We start from the raw sequence: 18,493 nt of genomic DNA on the forward strand, positions 1-18,493 counted from the left end.
TTGCTCTGAACTATAACATTAAGAAAATACAATATTGTTAAAGCATGAATTCCTTAATCTTACTACACTTCATTCCTCTTTTGTGCTGAATCCACACTGCTACTAGGAATGGATAATAAAGGTTACCTATAGAAACACCATAGTCCACATTAACGTCCAGAGAGAGCACGCCCAGAACCTCTTTACCCACAATGCCTTGTTCTGAAATGCAGCTTTACGCAAAAGAGAAACACGCTTTTGTAAACTGATTTGTTTTGTTTTGTTTGACATTCCAGATTTGACATCACAAAGCATGTACTTCTTTTTAATAATTTTTAATTTCTAATAAACTATGCATCAACCGACACAAAAACACATCAATTATTGACGGAAACGCACACACACACCTCCCCTGCATCTGTACTGGTTCAAGTTAACGGCTGAATGACATCACTGTTTGAATATGGAGATCTGATATTAAAAACTATAAACCTCACTCATGAAGTGTTCTTCATATGATGTTGGGTACCGTTTCTAACCGAGAGTAGGCTACTGTGTTCCGACTTGAACAATATTGATGTCAGATGATGAATGCACTTGAAAAACTGATGGAGAGAAGAGGACAATACACAGAAGAATTTCCAAAATGTCAGATTAAGTGATTTGCTTGAAAAGGATGTAGCCCAGTTTTAGGAAACCGCTGTCTTCCAAATAATATGCCAATGAAAAAGTAGAACTAACAAGGGCACATGAGTGCATCTTCTGTTCAGTAAACCAAAAGTTAACTCAAGTGCCAAGAATCCCCACCAACGCAAGAATGTTGTCTTTCCGTTGAAATACTATAATAAATCGTTTTACTATTCAACATGATTATTCGACCTCGAAAAATAAACTGCCTGTTCAGTTGACACTTTGCATCAGTAACCTAAATGTTCTTGATGCACAAACATGTACCAAAAGACAAATGCTTGAATCTTTCCTAATGATGCAGACCTATACATGTACATCAACGTCACTACATCATTTAATTTCATCATTTTCTCAACATCATTCATCACATGGAAACACACTCCATCTCATCGCATGAGTGTGTGGCCGTTTAACCTTCTCTCAGCGTGAAGCTGTAGCTACTCCCGACCGCTAGACGGCAGCAGAGGGATGCAGAAAGATTAACGGTAAAAGATGTTCTAACACAAAGAGGCGAGCGCACACGAAGACGTCAATCGGAAGAGGGGAGGGGCCGAGATCACTTCGGGATACAGTCGTGGCATGTAAGAAATAAACAACAATAAAACGATCGTTTAGGACACACAGACGGTGGTTTGACGATTTGGGAATCGGATAAAATGTCAGAGTCCGTCGGAGTTAAACGGTAAGAGTTTAAAAATACGTTATTGACTGAGTATTGAAGAGTTCGCGCTGTCTTATCTGCTCGCATTGTCCCGTTCACTTCAACTTTGTGACACGCGTAGTCTCAATGTGACCAATTGTGACTGACCTTATTCAATTCAATTGTATTTGTAAAGCGCTTAATCACAGATTAAAGTCTCAAAGGGCTTAACAGGCAATAGATATATAATACGCCCTCGATGTGTCCGATGAGTAGGAAAGGAACAGTGTTGGACTACACAGCCCTTCCACTGACATGTGTCATTCGCCTTTTGTTTCATGGCAGTGCTTCCCTGTTTAAAGTCGACTTCTTTTATTTTCGTTTTGTTTTTCTACCAATTTTTATTCCTCGAAGGAATATCTACTACCGTTATTACAACTGTTATGCGTAGTTAAGTCAGTATTTGGGTTTTTAAACATTTTCTGGTGTGTGAAAGTTATAACTTAAAAGGCCTATCGTTTTGAGTGGTTCAAAGCAACCGAGGCTGGACTTTCTAACACAGTTCTAAAGAGCATGCTCTTTCTAGACCTGATATCAATTGTTGATTATAGATCATATTTTTTTGGGCCTAGGACTTGTGATGTTTGTGTTTAGATTGGCTTCCGGGTCTAGGTTTTGCCTGATGACATGATTAATTTTGTGTTAATCACCGCGCACATAGGCCCCCACACAAACAGAGACCCTCTGCCAACGAAGAGCAGTCAACATCAGACTGGGCCAAAAATTGGAGACTGCCCGTTTGTTTTGGTCAGTGAGGAATGATCAGCCATTTTGTTTTATGGGTATAAGACTTTGCCCTTAACTTTCAATTGTGCAATTTTCTCTTTACACAGAGAAGTCAAAATAATGATAATATAAATAATAATATTTGTGATAAGGGCCTAGCAGTCATTTATATTATTTCCTTTATATACACACTATTGAACAACCCTTTCAAAGGAACAGATGTTTGAAACCAAAAAGTCAGAAACCACATGTTTTTAACACTGTCTAGTCTGTGGTTATCCTGCACGTTGGTTGAAGTAAATGTGAAACTTGTGCTTGGTGTTTTTTTTTTTTGTGATACATTTTTTATTTTATGATTTATACAACAAACAGATAGACATATAAAAAACAGTTAGGCATATGCACAAATATGACAACATACAACATTTGACATAAACACAAATAAGACAACATACACCGATAAGACATAAACGCAAATAAGACAACATTTGACATTAAACAGGGTTTTCACCACAGTGCTTGGTGTTGGCACAAACTCCCGGGGGAGTGAAAATATGCAGAGCATGTCAAGACAACAGCAGGGATTATCTAACTGGCTGAGCATCTACGGACACCTCCAAGGCACTGTTAGATGGGCCTTTACCATATCATTCACGCCTCACAGTTACAGATAACATGGCTTAACAGCTAACAGTTCAGCTAACTCACCCTACCCAGTGACATGTGTGAGTTTTACCCCCTGTGTATTGCTGCTCTGATTGGTCCAGATGTGTGTGTTTTTGTGTCAGGAGACACTGATATAACAAGGTGTATATTTATTCAGAGCCTATACCCTGTTCATCTATCATTAAAATCTCTCGCTCTCACCCTCGTTCTTTTTCTCTCCCTGTACGTTTATCTCTCTCGCCCCCTCCGTGAGGTGAAGTTCTGGAGAACACAGTGTTCCAGCTCTCTGCTGATTTACTGGTCTAACACCCAGACCTGTAATACTGCACACACACACACACACACACACACACACACACACACACACACACACACACACACACACACACACACACACACACACACACACACACACACACACACACACACACACACACACACACAGACAGACACAGACCTGTTTGTTTCCTGGCTTATCACCTAAAGCTCACACATTTTGCCGTTCCCTTTTTGTGTGTGCATTTGTGTGTGCGCACTTGGTTACTGTCTGTTTTTACTTACCGTAATTGTCATTACATGGTCATTACATCACTGTTGGACACTCACATTCTTTCTCTTTCTCTCACTCGCCCTCACACACACAGCTTTGTTTCCCTTCAACATTTAAAATCTCTCTTGCATGTCTCCATCTCTCACTTGACCTCCCTCTCTCTCTGCATACCTCGATCTCTCCCTTGATCGCCCTCTCCCTCTGTGTCTCTATTCTATTTCTCGCTCTCCCTCTTTCAGTATCTCTCACCGTATCTCTCCTTCTGTATTGCTCTCGATCTCACACACTTTTTTCTCTCTCTGTAAGCCTCCCATTCTCTCTCTGTACCGCTCTCCCCATCGCTTATTCCATTTACACTGCTCTCACTTGTTTTCGGTCGTATTTCCCTCTTCATCCGTCTCTCTCTCTCTCATTCATCAGTATTGTAGTCGACGTTTCACTGTGTGTGTGTGTGTGTGTGTGTGTGTGTGTGTGTGTGTGTGTGTGTGTGTGTGTGTGTGAGTGTGAGTGTGTGTGTGTGTGTTTCCAAACAGTTTCCCAGATCCCCATGCTGTCAGTTATCCCTTTGTGTTGTACGTGTGTGTATGTGTGTGTGTTAAACTGTGATTGCCCTTTCTCCCTTTAGATGTAATACGAGCACGCTCTAGTACACCCCCCCCCCCACACCCTCACTCCAACAGAGTATGTAGCATCTTGCATCTTAAAAGGTCCTCTTTAAATAGATTATGTCAATCCTAATATAGCGCTGTACAGCAACCAAGGAATAACACACTGTACTGATACAACAGTGGCCTAGGTTTATCTGGATTGGCTCTCCTTCATGCCAATCAGCTACACTCCCACCGATCAGAACAGTGGATTATGTACTTTGTGTACAGCCTAAAGCCCCTTTCCCACTGGATAGAAACCCCACTAACACCCACTTACATCTGGCTTTATTTTAGTGGGAAATGTCCCATTTCTCCATCGGCATTCATCTCTGGGAAACATTACTGTGCAGTAATCACGGGTATTTGTCGTGATGGAAACATTGCACCCGGGTGGACACGCACACTTTAGCCCCATTATGGCGCGGGACTGTGGTGTCACACCTTGAAGCCCTGATGCTTGTAAATAGACAGGAGCAACATGCAACGGCCATATTGTTCTTCGTATTGTTACAAACTCGTCCACACCTTTGGCATTTACTTGAGCATTTACTTGAGCGACTATTTTTGTTTTCATTAGTACTTGGTATTTTTTATTGTATTGTATTTTACCCTGTGTTTTCCACGGCTGAAGCCTTTATTAATTCCCTATTAATCAGGTTTAAAATAGAGACTGAATAAGAAACCACACACACAAACTCAAACAAAAACAAAAACACACAAATGAAGTGAATGTCCATTCTGGCAGTAATGATGAGTATCAATGGTTTGTTGTATGATTGATGCTTTTTGTTTGTGGAGATGAGGGGACCACGCCCTGAACGCATGGTCATCTGGCAGCATGTTCTCAAAGATCTGGTTCCATTTCCCATAATCCTCCTGTTCTCTCTGGATCCGTTTGAAAAAAAGTCAGTTGATATGGCTGCACTGAAAACAGCACTGATGTACTTCATACTAGCAATTTGATGATTGTATTATTACTAAACAATACATTTTAACTTATAGAAAAGATCTTAAAAAAAAGGCAGTTGCTTGTTTGAGGTTTGATTAAATTTTACGTGGTGATGATTAACGAAATAGTTTGTAGTTGCAGCAAGTTCTGTTATAAGAAAATTAATTAATAAAAAAACATTTGAACCGAAAGTATCCAAACATGTTTCCTGTCCCCTCATATAAATCCTGTAAGGGGCTAACCTACAGCCTGCTCGTTGTCATCGTACATGATCCAATCACAGTCCTTCTACGCTATGTCCCGCCCTAACCTCCTGTATTACCAGATATGTGATGTATTTTTATTTATTTTTTTCCTCTCTCTTAATCTCTGTAGCACTTTGAGATTTCTGAATGTAAAGTGCTCTACAAATTAAATATATTATTATACACTCTGTTCCACTATGGCTACAAGAGTTATTTATATAATTTGTGGCTGTTATTTGCACGCTCGATGGGAGGGACATGGCCGGAATCACTTGGCTGGAAGTTTATTCACACACACACACACACACACACACACACACACACACACACACACACACACACACACACACACACACACACACACACACACACACACACACACACTCAAATATTTGACCCAGTGTGTTGCATAACACCTGAAGGTATGAGCATTTGTACGTGTGTTTGTGCTTTGCTGTTGTTTTCAGTAAAGGGAGAAGTTGTCTGTACTCTACGACTGTGTGTTTGTTCACATCCAAAAGACACTTCATGGACGGAGAGACGGGGGAGAGAGGGAGCAAGGCGATGTGGAGGGAGCTGAGAGGTTCATAGAGGAAGAGACAGATGGAGGGATGGAGGGAGACAGCCGAAGAGAAAGGGCGGAATGGGAGAGAGCGGGAGTAATTTAACCCCACACAACCATTTGAGGACAGGCCAGCGGGAAACAAAATATCATGGCTTTTTCCCATTTATTTTCCCATTCTGTTCTTTAAGCTTTGGAATGTGCTATTTTTTTTTACCACATTCCAGATAACTCCCCCTCTCACACGATTATGAATGTTTTAAATTCTGTTGACATTAGTGTCTTTATCTTATTTATTTCAAGAACTGATATTCCCCCAAGAGCTGCTGTCTAATGTTAAGACCTTCAGACAAAAATGCTTTGGAATTGTCATTTGCCAAAGCTTGGAGTGAGAGCCCTATAGGTCAGAACGGGTACTGCATGGCACTGTGTCGTCATTGTGGATTAACTGCAATATGAATGGTGTGAAGAGATAATGGATCACAACAGTGATTACTCAAAGCTCACTTAGGGCTGCAATATTGCCCAATATACCCCTCCGCTGGTATGAGTCAGTGATTATCATGATTATAACATAAACGAAACAAAAAACAAAAATGGTTTTGGAAATAAGTGAGACACAATATTATCAACATAAACTGTCTTACTGTAGTTATTAATGTCCATTTTGCAACTAACAATATTGAAACAACACAACACATATAATATCCCTGATATTGGCCAATGTATCGGTTCGTCCCTCTTCATGAATAGACCAGTGTTGCGCGCTAGACCCACCGCACTCGTTATTTATCCGGCTAGTAAGCCTGTAAGTTAGTAACGGAATGTCTGTCCCTACGTGGTGCGTTGATCTTGAAGTTTGTTCCTAAACTTTCCCTGGGTGGGTGTAATCGTACCTATCACGGGGGTTAGGTGTGAGGTACTCACCGCAGGTCCAAAAGCCACCGAAGGCGGACATCCCTCTCCGTGACACGCGGCCGCACCGGCACCTCGTCACCAGGTGGCCAGCGTTGAATCCTGAGAACAAAAGTTCTCTTTTAGAAGGAAGAGCAACGCGTGTCCGGGTTAGGGCCTAACACTCTGAGTCTCACCGGCAGAACGTCTCCAGAGACTTCACTCATTCTCACTTCCTGATAGACTTGGTACCCCCAGTACGTTCTGCCGGCGATTTTGAATTCGCCCTGCCGTGATAGGTCTGGAGAGGAGCAATACATTTCCTCCTGCTTCCTAGTCGCTTTTACGGGAGCCATCACCAAGATGGCTTTTCCCCGTGGCGCGCTATCGGCTGGTTTAACGCAATGACGACAGGGGAGCGACGGCAAGCAGCCAATTGCGTACAGAGTCGTTTGAACTACGCCCGTTTATCACGCCTCTTGTGCTGAAGAAAATGACAGCAGCCTCCCCAGACCAACATACAATCTACCTTTGAGCTTTGTCTGGCAATAGCCACTGAGGCTAACTTCCTGACCCACCTGCTGCCTCTGCTGTTGCTATTTACCTCTAATGAGCACCTCAACACCGCCCCCTCTGTCTGATGTCAGTACTGACCCTAGCCATAAGCGCGCTTAACTCTATCCCTAATCGTAACAACCAGTGAATGGTTCAATGTTTTAACAACAAGAATAAAATTGTGAAAATGGGCACCTTGTTTCAGAAGGAGAGGGGAGCTTCACAGTGAAATGGGCACCTTGTTTCTGAAGGAGAGGGGTGCGTCACGGTGAAATGGGCACCTTGTTTCTGAAGGAGAAGGGTGCGTCATGGTGAAATGGGCACCTTGTCTCAGAATACTGGGTGCTTCACGGTGAAATGGGCACCTTGTTTCAGGAGACCCGTGCTTCATGGTTCCTCCTAGGATCTGAAGGAACTAAACAGAACAAGTTTTTACTCAAACAGTAAATCATTTATAATCTGATGAATAACCCACTCTCTCGTTGCACCCCTCCTCCCCTCGCTCTCCTCTCCAGGGCCAGCTCGGACCAGAGGAAGGTGCGGTCGCGGGATGCGGCCAGGTGTAGGCGGAGCCAGGAGACGGAGATCTTCTACCAGCTCGCCAACGCGCTGCCCCTCCCACACAAAGTCTCCGCCCACCTGGACAAGGCCGCCATCATGAGGGTCACGCTCAGCTTCATGCGCATGCACCGCCTCCTCAGAGCAGGTCAGCCATCCCATTGGATACTTCCACCTGCCAGTCAATACACTAGTCCAATCAAAAGGTCAAATCCTGTATCACTAACTTGCCATAACAATCTACCACTGTTTAGTCAATCAAATCTGAATAACGATATAATGCTAATAAATATATGGATTATATTATAGACGAAGCCTAAAATTAGCACACCTTCATGTTGCTGCCTTTTTTGAAGAAAATCCCAAGTTTGGCTTAGGTTTTCTTGAAATGTTTACAATCCTTATATGTAACTCTCAGGGGTGATGGAGGGGGCGGAGCCTAAGGAGGAAGCGGAGGAGGACTGTATGGACGGGTTCTACCCCAGAGCCCTGGCTGGTTTCATCACGGTGCTGACGGAGGAAGGGGACATGGTCTACGTGTCCGACAGCGTCTCCAAACACATCGGCATCGCACAGGTACTTCCTGCTAACACATGACATCGCACAGGTACTTCCTGCTAACACATGACATCACACAGGTACTTCCTGCTAACACATGACATCACACAGGTACTTCCTGCAAACACAGGAAATCACACAGGGACTTCCTGCTAACAGATGATTAGGAAGAGGACAGGGGCAATGAGGATGGTGGTCATGAAAATTATTGTGTATGTGAAAATATGTTCCTGTGTTTGTGTGTTTGTAGCTGGAGTTACTGGGCCAGAGTGTGTATGACTTTGTCCACCCATGTGACCTGGAGGAGCTCAGAGACCTGCTGACAGCGAGACCAGGTGAGATCCTCCATCCCCAACCAGTTATTTTTTCTTTAGTGGCTAGCGCGTTGACACCCAGGTCCTTGGTACTGGGTTCGGCTCCCCAAATGTCCCCAGTGTTTCTGTAATGTTCTTCAGTGTGACCCAGCCTAACCCCTGCCTGACTAAATTATAATATGTAGAAAATTGGATTCCTTCATAGTCGATGTAAATGGCTTTGGGTAAAAGCGTCTGATAAATTACACATTAAAAGCTCTCTTGGAAGGGCAGCCTGAAATGCAGAGGGCTTTAGTCATCCAGTCGGTTCTAGAGCATTTCTTTCTTGTGTAAGTACTTTACAATCCCTCCAGAAAAATGCGGCGTTTATTTGTGATTGTTGCGGCCAAAAATCCTTGATTATGCGGTATGTTTTCTTAAAACATGCGATGAAATATGCAGCATATTTATGCAATTTTATGCGATGAAATTGCAGGAACTTGCAAAAAATGCAGGAACTTGCGAAAAATGCAGCTTTTCGATGACGTTCATGCCGCGTAATTACGTCGCTCCATAACGTTCCCATGGCAACAGGGGGAAATGGCTGCTCTTGTGTGAAGTAAACGCAAATTTTTTCAACTTTCTGCTAAGATATATGTGACTTTTTTGCAACGAAAATGCGGGGATTATGAAGTCATGCAAGCCCTGCATATTTTGCGCGGGAATCTGCAATTTATGCGGTGAAAGTGCAGCATATATTTGAAAAAATGCGGCCCCCGCATGAATATGCGGACTTTGGCTGATAATTCGTTGAATTATGCGATCGCATAATCGCGTTTTTCTGGAGGGACTGACTTTATTGTTCATTGTACTCAATAAAACTTGGTATCATGATAGGGTGTCTTAAAGCCAGGAAACAGTATTACATTGTTTCAATGTAAGGGGTTCTGTTTTGGCTTACAGATGAGTGGCTAACCAGGTAGGCAGTACACCTGGAAGCAACCAGGTTAGATTCCGACCTGCAGTCCATAAACAACGTATGAATAAAGTATGGCCCGATATGTCAGCGTGGGGTCGCGGCTTCAACAACGTCCCTTTTGAGGACACTCTCACGGTTTTGCAGGTGGGCGGAAGAGGGCGGACTCAGACCAGTGGAGGGCGTTGAACTTCTTCCTGCGTGTGAAGAGCACACTGACCAGCAGGGGGCGCACCGTCAACATCAAGTCAGCTACCTGGAAGGTGATGGAGAGAGAGAGAGAGAGAGATAGAGAGACAGAGAGACACACACACACACACACACACACACACACACACACACACACACACACACACACACAGACAACCACACACACACACACAGACAACCACACACACACACACACACACAGACAACCACACACACACACACACACGCACACACACACACAGACAGCCACACACACACACACACACACACACACACACACACACACACACACACACACACACACACACACACACACACACACACACACACACACCAAACAATTGCAACTCTTGAAAATACCTTGACAACTCTCTCTTTCTCTTTGTACCTGTCCATCTCTCCCTCTCCCTCCCCCCTCCCTCTGCCTCCCCCCTCCAGGTGCTCCACTGTACGGGCTACGTGGGTGCGTGTGGCTCCACCACCCTGCTGTGTGAGCCTGTCCCTCACCCCTCCAGCGTGGAGTTCCCCCTGGACAGCAGCACCTTCATCACCCGCCACTCCATGGACCTGCGCTTCACACACTGCGAGGGCCGGTGGGTCTCACGCACACACACGCACACGCACGCACGCAGGCACGCGCGCACGCATACACAGACAACCACACACACACACACACACACACACACACACACACACACACACACACACACACACACACACACACACACATACTGTATATATATACACTTGTATGCAAACACACATGCACACTTATTAACACATGCACATGTGTGAGTCAGGTTTAACTCTCCTCCATTCTGTTCCCAGGGTGACAGAGCTGGTCGGATATGAGCCGGACGATCTGATTGGTCGCTCAGCCTACGAGTTCCATCACGCCTTGGACTCTGCTCACGTCAACAGGAGCCTCCACACCTGTGGGTCCCGATACAGCTGTGTGTGTGTGTGTGTGTGTGTGTGTGTGTGTGTGTGTGTGTGTGTGTGTGTGTGTGTGTGTGTGTGTGTGTGTGTGTGTGTGTGTGTGTGTGTGTGTGTGTGTGTGTGTGTGTGTGTGGTATACTATATGTAAAATATATTAATTAATACATGAATACAGTATGTATTGTAAAATGTTCCCCTAAAGCTAAAAAAATGATTTAAATTAATTCTGACATCTCCCATTAGATCTCTAATATGCCTCTTTCTGTCTACCTGTCTGCGGGTCCAGTGCTGTCAAAGGGCCAGGTGTGCACCAGTCAGTACCGCTTCCTGGCCAAGAGGGGGGGCTTTGTGTGGGCAGAAACCCAGGCCACGGTGCTCTACAACAGCAGGACGTCCCAGCCCGAGGCCGTCGTCTGCCTCAACTTCATCCTCAGGTGTGGACAACTGCACTGACATGAGCGGGGAACGAAGTCACACATGCATGTTTTTAAGAAAATGCGCTTGGTGACATGAGACTCGTTGTGTGCACAGTGTTCTGAGGGCATGCTAGCATGCTAGCATGCTATTGCTAATGCTAGCAAGGCTAAAGAGTGAGCGCGCCAAGTTGCAGCTTTGAGGCGGACTTGAGACTGATGGATAATGGGGCGGATAGTTTAACTGCGAGGGCGAGTTATAGCGCCCCCTTTGGTCAAAGTGGTCCTTTACTTTTTGCAAAAGTGTCTATAGAATGGGTCACCAACCTTTTTTTTTTGCTCAGTTTGCCTTCAGTTATATATTACTATTAATGATTAATGATACTCATCTATGTGAAGACATGTTAATTAATTAAGTCATGTTAATGATTTCTCACAACAATTATAAACAATGACTTAAAAAAGGTGGGAAAGAGTTGTTCAAGCTATTTTTTGAACAGGCCTGCGGGCGCCTCATGTGGTCCTTGCGGGGGCCACGGTGCCCGCGGGCACTGTGTTGGTGACCCCTGGTCTATAGTGTACGAACTTTGGGAACTCTGAGTTGTTCACCTTTGGAAGGTTGAAATCAGCGTCTTTTCCCCATTGACTTCATTATAAAAAATAGCTAATTAGTTAGCTATCGACGCAAAATGCCCCTTGGCCACTCTGAAGCGGACATGTGATTGATTGAATAATGGCAGCTCATTTTCATAATCATATTTGCCTATAACTCAATTGCCATTGGTTTGGATTGGATAGATAAGAGATAATTACAGAAAATAAGCCGAAAAAATATACAAATAAGAAATATAACAAAAGTGTGGCCTGCTTTGCCACCACACTTTAAATCTTTGTGCGTCATGAAGTTTTGTAACGTCTATTGACTGGGTCCATTACTTTTGTACAATGTCTAGCGGGGGATTTTAACCTTCATAGCGGACAAACATTCTAAATTGTAAATACATTTATACTTTTAAAACAACTTTTAAGTCGGCATTAGCCAAATCTTTAATCCATTGCACTTTCATTTATTAACTTTGCCTTTATTTTATCTAACGTATGTATTTTATTGTATTACTTCATTTTATTGTGCACTTTCTAAAATGCATTATTTTTTACTTATCTATTTTATTTATTTTGTATTTTTTTATTCCGATATCTATATGGGAAGCACTTTGAGTCTGCCTCGTATATATAAAGGTCTTTGCCTACTAACTGTTGCCTGCCGCCCTCCCAGTGTGGTGGAGCAGGCAGACGTGGTGTTCTCTGTGGAGCAGACCCGCTACAGCCCGCCATCTGAGCCCCACACGGGGCCGGAGGTCTCCGTCACCCCAAAGCCCATCCTCACCGTGCTGGGGGACCAAGAGGAAGAGGAGGAGGAGGAGGAGGAGGAGGAGGAAGAGGAGGAGGAGGAGCGCAAGGATGACGATGATGATGAGGAGGTTCTCTTCCTCAAGCTGAAGGAGAACTCTGAGGACCTCCTGCAGCTCACTCCTCAGGAAGGAGACGACATCATGCCACTCCCAGGTGAGCCCTGTCCACGTGCACTACCTGCTCACGTGCACAACCTGCTCACGTGCACTACCTGGACACATGCACTAGCTTGTCCCGTGCACTACTGGGCCCTCTGCAGTAGACGCAATGCAAGGACCACGCAGACGCTTTGACGCAGTCGTAAACCTTGTTCTGCGTCGGGTTAGTATGCGGACCAATCACAGCCCTTGCTGTTGCAGCGACGGAAGGTAAAACATGTCAGGCCCTTGAGGTGGACGCAAGAGAGTCCGCAAGCTTGTAATGGGTCTGTGAACCCCCTGGCGTTGCGTCGACGTGGAACCATAATCAGCTATTTAGGAACCTCTGCATGCTCACATCTACAGTCCCAGTGTGGGTGAAGAGACGCAGAGACCAGATGCACTGTTTATGGAGTTTATTCCCCTCTCTCTCCCCCAGACTTTGTGCAGCTGTCGTTCGTCAGCCCCTGTGGGTCGACCTCGCTGCCCGACTGCCCCCAGGACCTGTGCACCCCAGAGCTGCGGCAGCTGCTCGCGCCCATCTTCGACATCCTGACCCCGCACCCTTCATCATCATCATCACCATCATCATCTTCCTCACCACTGTCTGCAGCGGACCTCTCCCCGGAGCCAGAGGTGAGCGGCCAGATCAAATCCCGTCATGGAGCGAAAGACACGACTGTTTAAGTGCCTTTGAGCCATGCTTGTTGGCATACTTCTCTGAATGGTTTCCAATCGTTCTTACTTTATGTCGTCGTCTCTCTCTCTCTTTTCGTTGTTGAATGTGTTCTCTGTGTCCCTCTTGCCCTCGTTCAGAGTCGGTCAGTGGGGAGGTTCTTTGCAGTTTGTCAGGACGAGGGACAGAAACCAGCAGAAGACACACAAGAGGTACACACACACACACACACACACACACACACACACACACACACACACACACACACACACACACACACACACACACACACACACACACACACACACACACACACACACACACTTCCCTGAGAAAGTATTGACCCCAGCCTGACTATCCTTCTGTCCCTACCTCTCCTTCTGCTTCGTCCCTCATTTTATCTCCTCCTCTCACTACACCTCCACATCCTCTATCCTTCCCCTTTACTTCTCTCTCCCTGCCCCCAGTCTCTCCCTCTGTACCCCACCCCCTTCATCTCCCTCTCTGAACCCTCGCCCATTTCTCTCTCATCCCTCGCCCATTTCTCTCTCTCTCTCTCTCTCTCTCTCTCTCTCTCTCTCTCTCTCTCTCTCTCTCTCTCTCTCTCTCTCTCTCTCTCTCTCTCTCTCTCTCTCTCTCTCTCTCTCTCACTCTTCAGGGCATGGAGGAGATGGACCTGGAGATGTTGGCTCCTTACATCTCCATGGACGACGACTTCCAGCTCACATTCCTCACGGCATTGCCGGAGGGCTGTGACCTCACATCCTCGTCTTCCTCCTCCTCTTCATCATGCAAACTGCACACCGCCACATCTGCTGCCACCAGCCTCAGGAAACGGTAGGTGTCTCCGCCCTCCACTAGAGGGGGCTCTCTGACAAAAACACAAAGGCAGGCACCACGAAAGAACACATTAGAAACCTAATCCTAACCCTAACTCTTAACATTTTCGTCGATGTCGAACTCTTGCGTTGGGTCTTTTTTTCAGTTGTGTGATCCTTCCTGATGGTAAATAGAAAATATATTTGGAGTTTTATATATTAGGCATTGTTGTTTTATGGTTGAGCAACACCCCTCTGGCTATCTAAGATACTAAAACAAAACTCACTTTTCCAAAAATATTAAGCTTGTGCATGATGCATATCATCGACATTTATGGCTACAATTTCTGCTGTCTAGCTCAATGAAAAGGGCTTCATTTCATCGCTCTCACACGTACACACTTATCGAATTTCTCTCTCACACACATCGGATCAATATGTCTCTCTCTTACACACATTGTATCTGTGTCCCTCTCCCACATATTGTATCTATAGCTCTCACACATTGTATCTGTTTCTCTCTCATTGTATCTGTGATTCTCTCTCTTATTTTGTGTCTCTCTCATTGTATCTGTGCCTCTCTCTCTCTCATTGCGTGTGTCTCTCTCTCTCATTGTATCTGTGTGCGTGTCTCTCTCTCATTGTATCTGTGTGCCTCTCTCTCTCATTGTATCTGTGTGCGTGTCTCTCTCTCATTGTATCTGTGTGCCTCTCTCTCTCTCATTGTGTGTGTCTATCTCCCTCATTGTATCTGTCTCTCTCCACCAGGACCCTCGGTCTTGACAGGAACCTCTCGTCCGTGTTTGAGGTTGAGGACAAGCGACAGCGACGGGACTCGTCCTCTGTGGACCAGGACCTGCTCTTCACACACAGACTACTGGTGAGGGGGGCTCACAGAGCATCCTCTTCTGAAACTCACTTAAAGGGGACATATTATACCACCAGGTGTGAGTGTGATTAGCCATCACAAGCCGTTTTGAAAATCTGCCTCTTCTGACATCACTAGTGGGCGTGTCCACCCAGATGTGTGGTGGACAGATCAGTCTTCCAGCCTACCCAGTGGACCGTAGCAAACGTTGCTCCTCTATCCGTCAAACATTTAGGTGGACTTAATATGTCACGTTTAACTCTTCACTTAACTCATTGGGATGTCATCCAGATGGAGGACAACTGTAGTTGGAGACATTTCATTTTTTTCTCCCGTCTTTAGGACTGCCTGGATGACACTGACCAATCAGATCTTGATCTGGAGCCCCGCCCCCAGAAGAGTCAGTTGCTGACAGACAGAGATCCAGTCTTTGGAGGCTTACAGGGACTGTGTGACACAGCAGGTAGGCATGGAGACTCTCACACACACACACACACACACACACACACACACACACACACACACACACACACACACACACACACACACACACACACACACACACACACACACACACACACACTTAAACTAATCCCTCTCTCTCTCTCCACCAGCTCTGATGAGGGATGTCTTTTCGTCCCGCCCACCTGACCGATCTCCTCTCTCACCTATGACTTGATGAGATTCCTGTCAATCAAGGATAAAATGTTCTGCCTGAACGCGCACAAACCAAAACCATATGACCCACTGCCACCTGACTCTTCCTCTCGTTGGAATTGTGGGTTCGAACATGGTAATGAATGAATGAATGAATGAATGAATGATGCAAAAAAACTCTAAATTGTTTTTGTTTTTGGTTGACCCATGAGTCCAGAGCTGCTTCGGTTGATTTAGCGGTCCTGACCATGAGACTACGTACACTATAAACGCTGTGAAACTGATTCTGCTGGTGCGCTTCAATACTATCCTTTATGCCAGCTTTCCTTCTTTTCTTTTAAACCGCATTTTACAGACATTTCACTCTGTGAATTATTAATCAGGTCGAAGATTGCTTCAACCAGGTTTCAGTTTATAAAGGGGCAGCTTATGTTTGAAGCAATTATGTTAGAGCTTCAAAAATGGATCAGTTCAACATCTCAGAAATCTGCATTATGGATTTACTTTCGAGTCATGGACAAGTCATAACATTTCTGTCACGTCACCTTACAGAAAATCATTGAAAACAAATAGAAAGACAAATATCAGTGGCATAGTTTAAAATATATGTTTTTGTGTACCTTTAGTCTTTCTAAGATAATTGGATGTTTTAAAGCTATATTTTGTATGTATTTTGCCATAAATGTAGACGATAGACGATATACTTGTTTTAGTATGTCTTGGATAGCCGGGAGGTGCTCAACCCATAAAATGAATTGAGGCATTTAAAATGTTTTTCAAATTATACCCATGACCTTTAAAGATTGTACGAGTGATCCTTCCTTTGTTTATTTGAGTCCAAATCTTAAACTGTAGCACCTGTATGAGTTTATTAAACATAATTTTTCTTAAGCCTTCTTTTAAGTGTTTTATTTTATTTATAGCCTAAACACCAACTACACAACATTTAAACTTGTTTTGTATTCAGACCTTCTACAAACACAATTATTCTAATTAGATATAATCAAACTGTCCGTTTTTTTAGGATGTATTTGTCAGTCATATATTAGTACTGCAAGCCGTCCACAGCCTAGCAGACATTACAACTATTGAATCCATTCTCATTTAATAAATAAATCTATTTGTACTGACCACTAATAGGCAATATATTTTTTTTTATTAAACTACAAACATGATCTATATCTGCAGGGAGTCAATAGGAAGAGAGCACTGAGCCATTCAGAAACATGTTGCTTCCTCAATATCAAGTCACTGAACTGTGTTTACGCCAGCATTTCGTTAAGGACTTGCGATAGTCACTTCCGGGTGAACTTTTCCCCGTTCCCATCAATCTATCTCGCTCGTCAGTGTGTTTCATGTGGAAACACACTGATGAGCAAGATCCCCCCCCCCCCCCCCCCCCCTTGAGATTTATTCATCTGACTGTAAGGGATCATTTACATTTAGGCGTTCTCCACTTCTTCCTTTAACTTCCTGTTGAAACAGTAGCCAATGTCGCTGTCCTATTGATAATTCATAATCATTCCCTGTGATGCATGCCTCCTCTTTTGTCCACTTTTACTAAGAAAATAGGTTTTATATAGCTTAGGAGATACCCAATTGTATACAGAGTCGTGTCACAGGTAAACCCTGGGTTTCTCTGCGCTTCCCCTGAAATCTAGTGAGAAAAGGTGTACAGCAATCTGTGTCATCAGAAATGGGATGAACTTTGGTTTTCTTTCAAATTATGAATGACTCAATATAGGTTGGCTGTTTACAAATACACATACATGTTAAAAGGCGATTTATTTAATGATTGGTTTGGGTCAAATAATAACTCCGTTACGTAGATACACATACTTTTTATAGTCACTAATAGCCACAGCTTCATTGACAAAATATAAATCGAATTGCCTGCCATGTTTCTTGTGATAGAATGTGTCACTTGAGTCCGACGACAAGCTTATACCTGCTCGTTAAGTAGGCCTACTGCTGTTTCACCAACATCCGCTTTTACCAGCACCTGTGTCCATCCGTGCTTGTTTTGAAAACAGCCTTTGATGAGAGGAACAACTTTCATTCCTTCTGCAGACCATTCAGCCTTTTCTTACCAACACTTCTGGCCATGGCCGACTTTTACAGTCAAACAGAACCTCCGCTTCTGCTTTCCCGTTAGGACACGCCTCCTCAGTTTGTGGCGTAGATTGGGGCGAGCCCTTGTTGAACCGCATTGACACGGCACGTGGATCAATTGTATAAACTCTTATTTAAAGTTGTTTACATTTGTTTATCACTTTAAAAACTTGTTGTAATGAGCGTTAAAACTAAGTTACTTCGCCGAATGATTTTCGTGACATTTGTTTATGTGAAATGCATAACGCACTTATAAAATATAAAATAAGTCTGTTAAGACCAACCATGGTGAAGCAGCTTTTAGTTTTTAAGATCTGGAAAAAAAATTGCAAAACATGAAGTTTGCCTTGACACTTTATGCTTACTTTATACAGTTTATAAGTCTTCCGTTTAAGTGTTATGTCACCATTGACCATTTTAAATGGTTGCATTTTGTTGTTGTATTGGTCATTTAAATGGCTTGAACACGTGATTCCTGAAGGGTAGTGTATAAATAGACATGCCCTGCTGTCAGGGTGATTAGCTTGTTGTTGCTGTCCACAGATCATTAATAGAGCCTAACATTAGCTCACCGAGTATGTGACTCGTGCATTCCGACCATATAATTAACCCAGTTTATACGGTAACACATTACACGGACAGAGCAACACACATGCAAACTCATGTTTCCAAAGGACCGACTTTCCTTGTTGCTTAAAG

At 44.1% G+C, this 18,493-nt stretch overlaps 1 protein-coding gene across 1 annotated transcript; it reads left to right on the forward strand.

The window, feature by feature from the left end:
- The first annotated feature begins 1,186 nt into the window (after nucleotides 1-1,186).
- Nucleotides 1,187-16,601, forward strand: hif1al (hypoxia inducible factor 1 subunit alpha, like). Its single transcript, XM_056611109.1, has 15 exons — nucleotides 1,187-1,351; nucleotides 7,682-7,872; nucleotides 8,143-8,300; nucleotides 8,533-8,617; nucleotides 9,699-9,814; nucleotides 10,200-10,354; nucleotides 10,590-10,696; nucleotides 10,987-11,134; nucleotides 12,390-12,679; nucleotides 13,103-13,299; nucleotides 13,480-13,551; nucleotides 13,998-14,176; nucleotides 14,926-15,037; nucleotides 15,368-15,488; nucleotides 15,640-16,601. The coding sequence occupies exons 1-15, from the start codon at nucleotides 1,326-1,328 to the stop codon at nucleotides 15,702-15,704; spliced, it is 2,022 nt and encodes a 673-aa protein (XP_056467084.1). The 5' UTR covers nucleotides 1,187-1,325; the 3' UTR covers nucleotides 15,705-16,601.
- Nucleotides 16,602-18,493: the final 1,892 nt, after the last annotated feature.

Source organism: Gadus chalcogrammus, chromosome 16 (genome assembly GCF_026213295.1).
Source record: "Gadus chalcogrammus isolate NIFS_2021 chromosome 16, NIFS_Gcha_1.0, whole genome shotgun sequence".
NCBI lineage: Eukaryota > Metazoa > Chordata > Actinopteri > Gadiformes > Gadidae > Gadus > Gadus chalcogrammus.

Coding starts and splice junctions, on each gene's coding strand:
- hif1al (XM_056611109.1), top strand. CDS start 1,326: ATGTCAGAGTCCGTCGGAGTTAAACG. Junction 1,352..7,681: donor GAGTCCGTCGGAGTTAAACG/GTAAGAGTTTAA, acceptor TCTCCTCTCCAG/GGCCAGCTCGGACCAGAGGA. Junction 9,815..10,199: donor TCAAGTCAGCTACCTGGAAG/GTGATGGAGAGA, acceptor TCCCCCCTCCAG/GTGCTCCACTGTACGGGCTA.